We start from the raw sequence: 14328 nt of genomic DNA, 5'->3' as shown, positions 1-14328 counted from the left end.
GGAGGGTTTAATGTTTTAATACTTTTTTTTAAAAGGTTTTTTGACATTTCACTAGTTTTTGATTTAACAGAATGTTACAACCATAAAATCACCAGTACTTAGCGGGATATAAGGATTGCAATATACAATTGCATCTCAGTACCAATGTGATTCTGTTTACTGGTCTCTATAATATGCTCACCATCACGGCACTGGGTGTCCCCAGTTGCTGGGAAGGAATACATGAGTTGACACCAGCTTAAGCCTGTTGCTCTTCCCAAAGCTCTTTTTTTCATTGGTCGTTTTTTATATGCTCTGTTAGCCTGAGATGCATATGTACTTCCCTAGTGCTGGTCTGGCTAACTCCGGAAGATATGTATTTGCACCCTTTTGATTAATTCAAGGATGAAAAGTTACACAGCTAGTTGATTCACTTAACTGTTGTAGCTGATTGATCATCTCAGCTCTTACAGCCATTTTCCTAGAACAAAGACCGCAAAGGTCCCTGTTGTGTTATGTTCAGCTTTCTTTTTAATAGTTGTGGTCACTCACTCCTTATGTTCGTCCCTGAGCTTCATGACCATGTAGCCTGGGTCTGTCTCTGGAGAGCCTTCTCCCATTGTAGCAGTTCATTGATCAGTCATAACATGAAGTGTTTGGATTCTTTACATTTTAACATTCAAAAGGAAGACTTTTGTATAAGATGGCTTTTTTGGCATTGTATACACTATTTTTCAATAATTCCGTTATTTATATTGTAGGTCATGCAGGAGTGTCTGCCAGCATGATGAAGAAAAGAACTTCCCACAAGTAAGTTGTTAATATTTTTTTACTAAAGTATAGCTCTCAGTAACTGGAAGTACTGTTCTAGAAATACATCTGTATTGTTCCACTCACTTTGTTCTTGAAAATCATGTGGAATAATACTCAGTCTGTATATGTGTGTAGAGTCAGACTTTAATTCTTTCAGGAGGGTGGTAGGGAAGAATGCCCCACAAATAAAGCTTTAAACATTGTTTTGACTGTTAATATGAAATTATCCTTGAATACAATTTTCTAATTCTTTATGGAATCCAGAGAGAAGGAGTTGTGAGCCAGAAATTAGCCACAGGTACCGTAGGATCTCTGTTCTCTGGCACAGAGTTCATGCATTGTCACGAGGCCAATAAAAACTGCAAAGCATGCTTACTGATAATACAGTCTGGAAATAATCTTAGAAATACCTAATCTTGCATTCACTACAGCTGTAGTTTTGGAAAGGATTTTTCACCTTTCTAAAATAAAGAATATACTGAAATACTTCTGTAAGGAGGCTGCTATTTGTGTGTGAAGGATACCTGCTTATCCTACACATTCATGGCACGTATTTCTTCCTCTATGATGTTTTTAAATAGTAGCGGCAGAACATTGGTGAGTAGCTGTGTGAAAGTAGAGGTAATGTTCTGGGCATAATTGGTCTTAGTGTCAAACAGCAAGGTATCGTATCTTGCTACATCTCTGGTGGGAGAAATCTAAGCTGGGTAAGTGTGAAACTTACTAAAATGTTACTAATTTTATTTTAAGTATAAAGTCGTATAGTGGTGCATCAATCGAAAGCAATTTGTTCGGTATGTGTATTTTCTACAGTTAACATAGTTAATCACTGCTAACAGTGTTAACTGTTTCCCAGAGACAAGACCTGATGTAAAACTACTCTAATTCCCTCCACCAGCTCATCATTATCCATTCTTGTCTATCTCCATAGAAGGCAAAGAGAAACATTTATTTGTCTAGGGGCAGGTAGAGTTGGTTAAAACTTAATTTCTCTTGTTCTCTTTCAACCGCTCAGAGAAAGGAGTGTATGATGGGAAGACTATCAGAGGTGGGTTGCCTTTTGTACTTGAGGGTGGCTAGATTTGTCTTTATTGTTGTGGTGATATACACTTATTTAAATAACTAAATAGGCTGCAAACTTGTTAGCATAAAGGCTTTTATGGGGCATAAGAAGTTTTGATCCTAAGTGACGTGATTTTGAGGCATTTAACTTAAGCATCCAGCTTAGTTTTATGTTAATTTAGCCTAGTTCAATTGTTTATTATTTAGTGAAGGTTTTTGTACCAAACCAAGATGATTTCTTGTGTGCCGCTCACTGACTTGTCTGAGAATATGGCAAAGTAGTAGACCATAGCAATTTGCCATAAACAGGTAGGATATTACCATGTAATAATATATGTTAATACTACTCTGAGTTGTTATGGTAGACTATGAGTTAGTAATGCATAGTTTGTCACTGATTTAGTCATTTATTTAGTTACTCCTCACTTAAAGAAAAAGAGGAACAAGCCTACTGGCACTTGAAAGCCATCGAGGAGATTTTAAACTAGCTTCAGCAGGTTTGTGGCAGAGGAAGGAGCCAAGAGGATGGAACAGGGCATGACGCAGTAATTGAGGATGTGATAGAATGAGCAGTGTGGATGAGTCTTCTGAACTCTTCTTTACTAAATGGTAGGTAACCGTTGAGCCTTTTAGAAAGGTTTCCCATGGTTATAGGGCAGTTCTTCCAAGTGCTCTGTCAATGGGTAGTGGTGATCTCTGCCAATAGGAAGCTGGCCTCACTGGCATCAGATCAGTCAGTAATCTCCCAGATCTCATTCTTTCCACCCTTGGTGCATAAGAAAGAGTACAAGAAATAGTGTAAGTATAATACAATCCTTTCTTCATAGGCTCTCCAGATTTCTCGTAGTTGGCAATTCAAGGACTTTGAGATGCAGCTTATACCTGCAGTTTAACTACAAGCGAACGTAACCATTTTGAATTTCTGATCCCACTGTAAGCTAACCTGTAATGTTGGTTCCTGCAGCATCTGAAGATGAAATTCACAACTATATGATGGCTTTTGAGGGAGTGCAGAAAGTACTTTAAAACTTTTGCCTCAACTAATGTGCCTCATAGTCTGAATATTGTGAAAAGTAGATAATAAGAATTCTCTCATCACCATTCTGCTATTAATGATAGTCTGTAATAAGATTACAATTGTAATAAGTTTTGGGTCCTATTTTTAATAACTGTTCTGCTTGGCACCATGAAAGACTTGAAATTGTACTGACCATTGCTGCTGTACTGCATTTATACTGTTTTATAGTTTTCCTTCCTGTTTTCCACAGTTGTGCCTTTTTTGCAGATCTGAGGGGTATGGTTTTCTTTCACCGTTCTGTTTTTTTCCTTAGTTCTACCCTGTGGTGTTTTTCTGAGATGAGATGATTGGCAGGGGCAGTGGGGACACAACAACAACCAAACCTAAATGGATAACTTTACTTCATAGGTTGTTGGGAATTGCCATTCTCCTTTTTATAAATGCTAGTTTGTCTTTTAAGCACAACTCTGAAGTAACGGTTGATTTTTCTGCTACCAGTCCTGTGCAGTTCTGCACTACATTGGTTTCCCTGGTAGCAGCTGCCAAATAAAAGTTTGTGTGAGGACCATATAAATGCAACTTTAAAATCTGGGAAGATTTCTTTCTGCCTGTGTAGTCTCTAGAAAGTTTCTAAAGTATCTGGTTTTGATAATGAAACCTTTCCACATAACTAAGTTTTACTTACCAGCTTACTGCCTTCAAGATAAGGAAGAGGATCTGAGACTTTTGGGGATTGAAGGGCCATTTACAATGAGGAGGTGTCTGATTTGTCAAGAGCTTTTTCCAGGACTTGCTATTTTCTGTTTTTCCTGGCACCATGTTTTACATATTTAGGAAAATTGTTATCCAGTCTTCAAGAGCAAATTTTTGTGGAATTTTAAAGATAATTCCAGTGTAACGGAAAAAAAATGTGTTGGGCCTTCTGGATATAGCATCATAGAAGCTTATGTGCATTTGTATTACTTGGTGTATCACAGAAATAACACACTGTTAAGGAGACAAGAGGTTTGAGTTGGTTACTTGGTTGTCTTACATGGAAGTATATTCATAGCTATTACTGATATATAGAAACCTGTGCTTGCTTTCTTAGCATGTGTTCAGACGCAAGAAGAAGTAGGTTTTCCATGGTAATTTACTAGTTTGAAAATCTCATTTCTTACAGTATGTACCACTGCAAATGAGAGTGAATGTCTGCTCAGTAGTACAACCTCCAAACAAAAATTTGAACTGCAAGTACACCTGGCGGGTACTTGACTTGTAATTAAATTTGTAATGCTTTTTGCTCTCTGAGGCATTTTAAAGGTAGTCACCAGTTTGAACTCAGTTATGTAGTCTTTTTCCATCATATTTTTTAAAATGAGTGTGAAGCTTTTTGCTTAATTGTTCCAATTTAAACATTAAAGTGGATTATGATTTATAGGCAGAAAATAAAATTGGCTGTGAGGCTGAACATGAACAGTGTTATTGTTACCTTTTTCAACAATGAGATGATTAGCAGCATAGACAGACTGTTTAAAACTGACATTGTTTTATCTATTTTAATTTTTTTAACTTCAGTTCATTTTATTTTGCTTTAAAATGGAACTATGATTCATTAGAACTAAATAAATTAATTGCATGCAAAACAAACTCATTTTTATTGTGCCGAGAACCTGATCTCATCTCTGATCTCATTTTGTAATAGTAAACTGAGACTAATATAATGTAAAAAAAAAAAAAAGAATAAAAAATATACTTGAGCAAGAACTAGAATTTGAAAATGCATTCTAGTTTCTGCATAAAATTAGAACAAACTTTGTGGGAGAGTGCCTCTTAACTGGAAGAGGTTGGAGTTCCTACAGTAATCTGTGCTATCAAAGACAGGAATACAAAAACTGCAGTTTGATCTTGCTGAAAAGGTCAAATGATAACAAAAGTGAAATTTGACAAAAACCCCTGCTAAGGTCTTCATGGTGAATGAAAGTCTGGAGGTGGGACAAGCTGCTGAAGGAATTGTAATCATAACTATTAAAAACAAGATGTACGTCTTCATCATTATGTATTCCAGTGTCATGTAGTGAGTGCATTATTCTGCAGGACTGCTTCTAGGATTTCAGTAGTCCGATTGTTATTTGTCTTTTTTGGATCATATAGGGACTTCTCTGAGAGCATTCATCATGCCTGGAGGCATTTCTCTTTAGTCACTATCTCTAATCTAAGGAAGAATATTGTTTTCTGCAACTGATTTTCTTTTTTAGATGTTGCTTTTAAGCATGCTAGTGGTATGCATATTTATTGACATTTAAATGAACTGTGCTACAAGTAGTAACCCAAAAATTCATTTTACAACTAGTTGACATTCATGAGAATTTTGATCAGGCAACCCTCTAAATATCTTTTTGGGAATGAATAAGTGCATTGTAAAATGCTAAAATAGATACAATATTTGTTTGTTATCACCAATATACTGTCATGAGGTTCCCTAGTTTCTTCAATTTGTATTCAAAATTGTCAATTAGTGTTTTTAATACCTGGGTAGAACAAAACTTGTATAACAATTTCAGTGATTTCAAACTGTCAAAGAGCTTACATGGCTGTTGATCAGAACAACAACTGTTATTCACCAGAGGGAATTTCCATGCAACTTACATGGAAATAGAGGAAGGACAAAAAAGTATATGTAATCTGTTTCCCACATTAAGGAGTATCCCTTCTATTGCTATTACCATTACATTTCATTTTTCTTTTGCTATACTAAAAAGGAATGCTGAAGAAGGGTTGTTGATACCATAAAGCATTTAAGACATTTAAAAATACTTGGAGTCAAAAATATCTGTAGATGCAGAAGGAAGCTAAATTTCCTTCAAGTGAAACACAGGTTAAGGAAAACAAATGCCTTGGAAGAATTTTAGTCAGGCACCGGTAATGTTTCCACTGACGACTTCCTCCTGGTGCAGGAGTTGTGTTTACTATTCTGCGGAGAGCAATAAGGTACTAAAGTTATGCCAGGTAACCTTGTGCTTTGAGACCTGATCAGGTGAGTTCTACTTTTGACATTCAGTGTAGCAAGGGCTAAAACAGTTCTTTTAGCTTAAGCAAACTAGTTTTAGAAATGACTGTTAGGAAACTGACCTTATAAAGCACATCAAAAATGTTTCACTGCTTTTCAGTGTGTTTTTCTTTTTTCCAATACAGTGTAATGTGCTTTATACCCTAATTTGAATGAATTGAATATACCCTAAGCTATAAAATATATTGCCATCTTAAAGCATACATCTCTTGTCTGGAGTAGAATTTTGAATATGTATGTACTTGTTTAATATTATGTTTGTATCTATGTACAGAAAGCATAGAAACAATGTGGGACCAAGCAAACCTATTTCTCAGCCACGAAGAAATATTGTAGGCTGCAGAATACAGCATGGATGGAAAGAAGGGAGTGGACCTGTAACACAATGGAAGGGCACGGTTCTTGATCAAGTTCCTGTAAATCCCTCTCTCTATCTTATAAAGTATGATGGATTTGACTGTGTGTATGGACTAGAACTGCACAAAGATGAAAGAGTTTCAGCACTTGAAGTTCTTCCAGACAGAGTTGGTAAGTGTTTTGGGTTTTTTCCCTAAGTTCATATATATACAAGCTGACATTTACTATTAAATGTTCTCCACTAGTCTCTTCCAGAATTCCCCCAAGATAACATCTGATCACTTAAATGTCATTAGTCAAATTAATTTTTGTCACATGGCAGGTAATCTAAACGCTGTATTTAAATTTTCTTGATTCCACAAAGATTTGATTATACCAGTGAGTGTAGTGCTGTCTTCTGTCTTTAAGTAGTATGCAGTACATGCTGAAGTTTTTGTTCAGAGTCTTATCCCTAAGAATGATATGTAAAGTTAACATTGATATTTCTGTTAAAATTTAAATTCTAAGCAGTCTTGGCTGTGTTGTCTATTGTGTGTGTCTAACAGTAATAATGTCCCATTTTTCCTCATGTACTTTTAATAACAGGGGGGAAAAGGCATTTTCTAAGTGAAATAACTTGATTAGTAACAAGGCTTTTTGATTTTCAGAATTAGCACTGGATTGCTAAACTGTAGGTTTTTCAAACTGCAAAGTTTAGTGTTTACCCAAGTAATTACTCGTTTATAAACAGAATAAGCTGTTGCTTCTTTGGACTGCAAAGCAATTGGTAGCAGTCTCTAGAGTGACGTTAGGGGGAACTAAACCCCAAAGTTTCATTAATAACTTCATAGAACTGTTCTGTGATTAGCCTCTCTTCCTCTTCTCCCCTGCCTGCCTCGCTCCCTCCAGTGTCTAGTTAAAATACAAAGAGTCTTCACTGCTGCGGCCTTGATTGATCTCCCTTTACCTTGCATTATGATTGTTTAATCTTAGGGAGTAGGATGATAACATTGTTAACGACATTTCTAAAGTTCTGCAGTTCTTCAGTAGTAAACTCTCTGGAATGGACAGTGTTTGTTTTGTATATGAATTGACTAACTTCCAATCAAATTTGATTATGAATCAGGGTAAAGATTATTTTTCACAAAGACATGTATCTGTGCTTTTGAATGAACTTATGAAATGCTGTCATTTCAGCTTCATCTCGAATTAGTGATGCCCACCTGGCAGACACAATGATTGGTAAAGCTGTGGAACACATGTTTGAGACAGAAGATGGCTCAAAAGATGAATGGAGGGGGATGGTTTTGGCTCGAGCTCCTATTATGAACACATGGTTTTATATTACCTATGAGAAAGATCCCGTCTTGTACATGTACCAACTCTTAGATGATTATAAAGAAGGTGACCTTCGCATTATGCCTGATTCGAGTAAGTAGGCCAGTTGCTGTTTTCTTCTGGAAAGTGGCAGCTTTTTATATTAACATTTGGCTGTGGTTTATTTATGGACAGGAGAGTTGGCAAACAAAGATCTTGTTTGTTACTCCCTTTAATTTTTTTTTTTTTTAAGTATCACAACTAACAAAGGTTATAGCACAACAAGGAACATCTGTGTTAACTGCTGAAATATTTTACTTTTATCAGCAGTGACATATGCAGGAAAAGTATTTTCCATAATTATTCCTAATTCTGCTGAAAAATATGTACATACTACTGTGGAAGTGTTTATGCTTGGATTTTTTTAATGGAAACTGACAAACCAGAAGTTTTCCACTGTTGTTTTCTTATAGAAGTATCACGGGTTGTTGAGATGGCTCTTGATTTGTGTTTCTGAAGCAGTTCTTGTGGAAATAATATTTTGGGGCCTACTAATATATAGTCAGATTAATTTTGTTGGGGTAGGTGTCTTCACTGTGAAAATCTTTTGAGTAGTTCCTTGTAATCTTGGAATGTGTTTTAAGTCTGCTTTGCTTTCTTCCACCTTTGGGGGTGGGTTTACTTACATGCTTTCCATTTAAGAATTAATTGGTTTTAATGCACTTTTTCCTCCATGCTCACCATGAGACTATCTACTGCTTACCTGTTTCCAAATACTTCTAAGTATTTGCTACCTTCCCTGAATCTGAATGCTTTCCAGCTCTTTTGAATTGTGTCCTTAAGTCAATGATTGGATGTTGAGAGTAGTGTTTTTCAAATCGGATTTTAGAATACCTGGAAGTATGTCTTCTATTTGGTGGAATTTGCCATAGTATTATAACTAAAATTTCTAGGGAACTCTCTCTTCTCAAAGAAAGGCTTTGCGTATGTGAGGAGACCAAAATTTAGATAATTTCTTTTCTGCTTTTTTTGGTGGGGGAAAATGTATTGCTGGATCTGATACTAAAACTTTGTCAACACTTTGTAATTCCTTCTAAATGAAAATGTAAGAGTTTAACTTGCATCTTTGCCAAGGAAGACTCTTTACATAAAACTGATATTAAGAGGATAATAACTATGACAATGCATTTATAGAGGAACTGAAACAAAAATTGAAACTACTTAAGTTTGTGGAAGAATCTTAAGTGCAAGCACAAGCCAATCTATTAATTCCCTGTTCGTTTTTCTTCTCCTTTGGGAGTTCTTTCACAACTCACAGAACTGAAAAGAAAATGAATAAAATCTGTAAGGGATTCTTAATGCAAACTTCGAACAAAGACATGAAATTAAAGGCTTAGGATTTCCAGAATAAAGGCCACATCAGGTATGGCCATTACTAAGAAAATTCCTCACTGGAATGCAAAACACAAGTTTATCCAAACTAGTCAAAAAGAAGACAAGCTGAGAAAGAAGGTGTGGTTAGCTTCCAGTTCTCCAGTACAGTGCTTTTACCTTTTATCACATTTGTTCTGTGATTGGCTTGTAACCAACCCCTTGGCAATTGGCATGTTATAAATCACACCTTTTTGTATCCAAATTTAGCATAGGCATCATCTAAAATACAAGGATATTTCTGGCTAGGTTTTGCTAGATAAACAAATAATATGGTTAGACTTCGCCAACAGCATTATTCCAATATGGAGTCAAAAGCCCCTTTTAATAAGGAGTTTACACTTACTATCTATCATCTTAGAAGAGATGTTTTTGTTGCGGTGGCATGCATGCACTGAAACTCTGAATAATGTGTGTGGGAAGAAGAAGGTTTAGTTGAGCTGCCTTTCTGCTAAGGACACCCGTTGCCTTTTTCTGCTGGTGGCTTAAATTCAATTATCCACAGACATTTTCTATAACTTGTGCGTAAACCTTCATGTCAAAAGATTTACTTCTCTTACCAATCAAAGTGCTATTTTTGTCTTAATAAAACTGAAGACAGTATTACTTGAAAATTTTCCTGCAACTGTACTTCTAGAAGCATGGCAATTGTTAGGTGGTTGTCTGAACAAAACTAATTTTCTACATACTCTGTATTTAAAACTTCTGATTGTTTCATATGAGTTTTAAGGAAGACTCTGCAGTGGTCTTCCATATTGAAAATTTCCTTTAATGTCTACCAAAATACACTGTTCTTGTGTTACAGATGATTCACCTCCTGCAGAACGGGAACCAGGTGAAGTTGTGGACAGCCTGGTAGGCAAACAAGTGGAATATGCCAAAGAAGATGGCTCAAAAAGGACTGGCATGGTCATTCATCAAGTCGAAGCCAAACCATCTGTCTATTTCATCAAGTTTGATGATGATTTCCATATTTATGTCTACGATTTGGTGAAGACATCCTAGACATCATCGTGAACTTTTGCCAAATTTGTGGAACTATTAAATGTAAAATTTGTAGACACAAAGACTTGACTGCTTTCCAGTTTAATGAAAGCTTAAATGTCCCTGCGAACCCACAATCTCTGCCAGCAAAACTGTTTTGTTCTGAATAATACAAACAAACGTGACACATTTTGTGTAAGAGAACTCCTTTTCTTGAAGGAAGTCAATATATTTGGGCAGGAGGGAGTTAAAAGCAAAGAACAGCTGCAATTCAAGCTGTGTAAAGTTGATCTAGTATTGTAATCATTAATCTAAATTTTTTCCTAGATTTTAACTTTTTCTTCAACCTTGCACTCACCTGTTCAACTGCCACATGCAAGTGTAGTTTGATATTTTGATATGCCTTCTTTTGTAACATTAAATTTAATTTCTTGGCTACTGGCAGTCCTTGTTTTCAGGGTTGGGACAGAGGTGACTTTTCTGAAAGGTTTAAACAGTTTGTGCAGCATTGAGGAGTGCCTAACCCAAGTAACATCAATCTGCTGTGTTTCTACATTTTATTTCAAATTTAGCTTTTTACGAATTTGCAGTACATGGAGATACTTGTGCATTTTTAGTAGTCACAGGGCAGTAGGATATCAAGTGTTTGACTTATGCACCTTTCAGTGAAAAGGCTTTAAACTATAAAAATATATTTAATCTGTATAACCAGTTAATTAGATAATACAGGTTAATGGCCCATATTTACAAGTTGTAGGAACCAGTAAAATACATGCAACAAGGCTGCCTTCAATCCTAAATGTACTTCTTTCTTTCTTTGTTATACACACTTCTTAGCAAAACCCAAGTGCTTGGTGCCACAACTTTAACAGTATATATGCTACTTCAGAAGACTTTAGACTACGCATTGGCAATCAGTAGTCTCTCACTTAATATGAAAAACTAGCAACCTGAATGTTTGTGTGTGGACTTAGAAGCATAACAGTAGTTAATATTTTACATGGTAAATACAATCTCATGCCAGGGGGTGGGGGGTGGGGGTCCTTTTACATTGAAGACTTACTTTAGAGAAGGAGAAGCATTTGTTGCCTTCTGCTCAGTCTGTTGCATTTCTTTGTTTGTACGTTTGTTTTGTTTTTACCCATTTTGGTTCAAGAAGGCATCTTCCCAACTTACCCTTTTTCTGGCTTTTCCACATAAGGAGTGTCCGGACAAATCTACAGCTTAAACCTGTTGTTGCCTTTTGTGGTGTACGTTGTACTTGCTTTGAGGTATGCTGTTAACGTGAATTTCATTCTATGAACACGAGTTCTGCATGCCAGTGGTGTACTATCTAATGGAAGCTATAGGCAGTCTCAGTGGTTCAGTCATCTGCATTAGATTGTGGATGTAAATAGCAGCCCACAACAGCAAAATCCTTTCACGGTTTTAATCTTGCAAGATAGTTGTAAATGAAGATTAGGATTTTTTAAGTGTGGCAGCTTTTAAAAGTATTAGAATTGCAACAACGATCAGCACAGCAACAAAATCGTCATGTTACATTAAGGCAGAGCTCTGCAAGTTTCAAGGAACTGCTTCACAGAAATACAGTATGTGAAGACAGTCAACACTGTTGATGGAAGGAACAAATACTCTGATACCCAACCTTATGCCATTAGTGGAAGGATGCAGGAGAGGCATTGTTAATCAGAGATCAGAGGTCCGGATGACCTCTATTGTGGGTATTCTTGATATTGAAGACTCAGTGGTTTAAGCCCCTTTCTGTCCATTTTTTTGCCTGATTTCATATTTTAGCCTTAAGGCTTGTGCCTCATTATGCTGTTGAATGGTAATAAATACTCTCCATATAAATATGATACCTTAATTCTTTGTCCATTGCTACTATATTGCATTATGTCCAGTATTTCATCATTGGCAACCAAAGGCAGGCTATTGTCTTTCAGTGAATAGTTTCTCAATGCAGTCCTTAAGCACTAAGTACCTGAGTCGTAAATGTTCCTTGTGTTTTGAACAAAGTGAGCAGATTTGCAACACAGTGTTTTCATCCTGCAGATCTGTTATGTGTTTTCTATTGACTCTTAAGAGTCCTGCATGTAAATCTCAAAGCTGAGCCTGGCTCCATGAGCCCAAGTTGATATTTGTGGCACAAGAATGAGTGAGTGTATTGATTATACACAAGATACATGAATAACCTAGTACACTGAACTTTGGGCTATATATCTGAGGAATACAAGGTTTGTTTTGAAATATCTGAGGTTTAGGTCTACGGGAACATTTTTAGCATTAGGCTTGCATTTGTGGGTTTTCTGCAAGCCTCTTGAATACACCACATATTCTGCCAATTAGAGTATAATCTCTTAACTGTAAATTTTATGGTTGTTTTTAGATGTCCCCGTTGTCTGTTGCGTGGGTATTTCTTTTCATCTTTTTTTCCTCTTTCCTTTTTTTTTTTTTTTTTTTTTTAAATAGCTTAAACCACCTTTTTGAGGCTTGAGACTAATTCTACTCCCTGCCCATCTGCTTTGGGCTTTGTTTTAGGCTCATGTTTCAGATCTGCATGCAGTGCTTGCGTTACCCTGGTAACTAAATGTTGGTTCCTTGTTATAGGGGTTCAACATTACTTTCCAAAATCTCATAGGGCTTGTGATGGCACAAGCCATGGATCTTTGTATAAAAGTTATTCGCCTTTCACATTTACCTGCTGTAGTATTGTTGTATATTGTGTGTGTGCGTGTGTGTGACGTCAGGCTGCCATGTAAAACTTTCAAAAGGAAAAAAAAAAAAAAACTTAAATGCAGACCATCCTTTTTTGCATGCTTAGAGGGTTAGAACGTTCAATGTAACAAACTAAAGTTGCATGTTAAAATGTTTAGGTTTTTGTTTTGTTCTGTTTTTATTTTGTGTTCAGTTTTTTGTGAATTTGCTTATTGTGCTGTTTTAATGGTTGTTAGTAGGATTAAATGCACCGGTGAGACGAGCATAGTGCCAACGGAAGGTAATTTTCCAGTTGTATGTGTCATACAGCATTTGAAGGGACCATGTATTCTGTTAAAGAAAAAATAAAATCACAGTTGATTAGCAAAACACTACATTTTTCTTCTTTCTTTTTGAGTGCCAAACCCTAAACTATGTTGGAGTAGACTATGGGGAAAACCCTTATTATTGCAACAGGTAGAAGCCTTCTTTAAGTGAACTATTTAAAAAGGGAGGCTTTGTCTTCAGATAGAACTGACTAGTTGCTTCAGGGAAAAGAATTATGGTAAAAACAGTTTCTGGTTCCTTGAAAATGCTGTGCTTTTGTATTTTACATCATTAGTGCAATTTGGATGGTTCTTGGTATGTGTATAGTTCAAAGGTCTTCGTGTTCACATTTTAAAATTAGGTAATGACTTCATCTTTAGAGCTTGGTTTCATTATTTTTATTTTATTTTGAACAATGTAGACAGTTCCCTGTTCTCTGCATTTAGAAGTATAAACACTTTAAATCTGTTACTTAATTCTGTAAGTAATTTTTATAATTATGATGTAACTCTATCCTTAAAACATTTAAAATAAACCCTTTATGTGCAACTTACGACTGTAAACTTTGTTCTCATGAGCAAACTGTAGTAATGTGGTTTCAGATTATGAAGAAGCAGTTTCTTCAGTTTTGTAATTTAAAAGGATTTATTATTTTAATGCTGTGCTATATATGCTGGTATAATACTTGCCCTATGAAATAAGTCTGCTTGCAAAGCCAAGTCTTTATTCTTTTTTCCAAGTAAGTATAAATGCTGTTAAGGTGGAACTTGGCTAAGGTAAAGCACACTGCTTAGATTGTAGTTTACCAAACACAGAAAAACTCCCCTCCAGGGGATTATGCAAGTCTGTGAAGGAGTCTCTATTTCCAGAGCACACAAAATATTTCAGCAGCGGGGAACAGCAGAAGCATTTGGCAGTGTTTAGGTGATACATTTGTCTGCTTTGAATTAATAAAATTCGAAATTCAATTAAGCACATTTTACTGATGATAAAAAAGCGAAGTTGATCCAAATCAGAGGTGATGAGCAGAGAAGATAACCTCACCATGCTGCAGATTTTGTTAAGTCATGTAGGTTGTACTGATTAATGCATGAAGACTTAATTATTTTATGTTGTTAAATAACTAAGGCAGACTTTCAATATTGAACAGATTTTCTTTATTCCTAACTCTTTTCTGATAATAAAGGGGAAGGTGTTATATGGGTACCCCAAAATACAGTTTTTTTGGCACCAAGCTCATTAGGTGTATACTGAAGATCTTGGAGCATGCCAGCATGCAGTTGGGATGAATACCCAAGCCCCTTCAGTTACCTTAGTT

At 36.0% G+C, this 14328-nt stretch overlaps 1 protein-coding gene across 1 annotated transcript in view; it reads left to right on the top strand.

The window, feature by feature from the left end:
* The window catches only part of SPIN1 (spindlin 1), a 53997-nt gene extending 40434 nt beyond the window's left edge, over window positions 1–13563 (top strand). Inside the window, exons 3-6 of the mRNA XM_009329602.1 lie at window positions 741–789; window positions 6196–6449; window positions 7455–7688; window positions 9811–13563. Coding sequence (XP_009327877.1) covers window positions 741–789; window positions 6196–6449; window positions 7455–7688; window positions 9811–10010 — 737 coding nt within the window. The 3' untranslated portion in view covers window positions 10011–13563. The remainder of the gene's footprint in view (window positions 1–740; window positions 790–6195; window positions 6450–7454; window positions 7689–9810) is intronic.
* The last annotated feature ends 765 nt before the right edge of the window (window positions 13564–14328 follow it).

This window comes from Pygoscelis adeliae, unplaced genomic scaffold (genome assembly GCF_000699105.1).
Source record: "Pygoscelis adeliae isolate BGI_AS28 unplaced genomic scaffold, ASM69910v1 Scaffold138, whole genome shotgun sequence".
Lineage (NCBI taxonomy): Eukaryota > Metazoa > Chordata > Aves > Sphenisciformes > Spheniscidae > Pygoscelis > Pygoscelis adeliae.
This window is presented reverse-complemented; position numbering and strand designations above follow the sequence as displayed.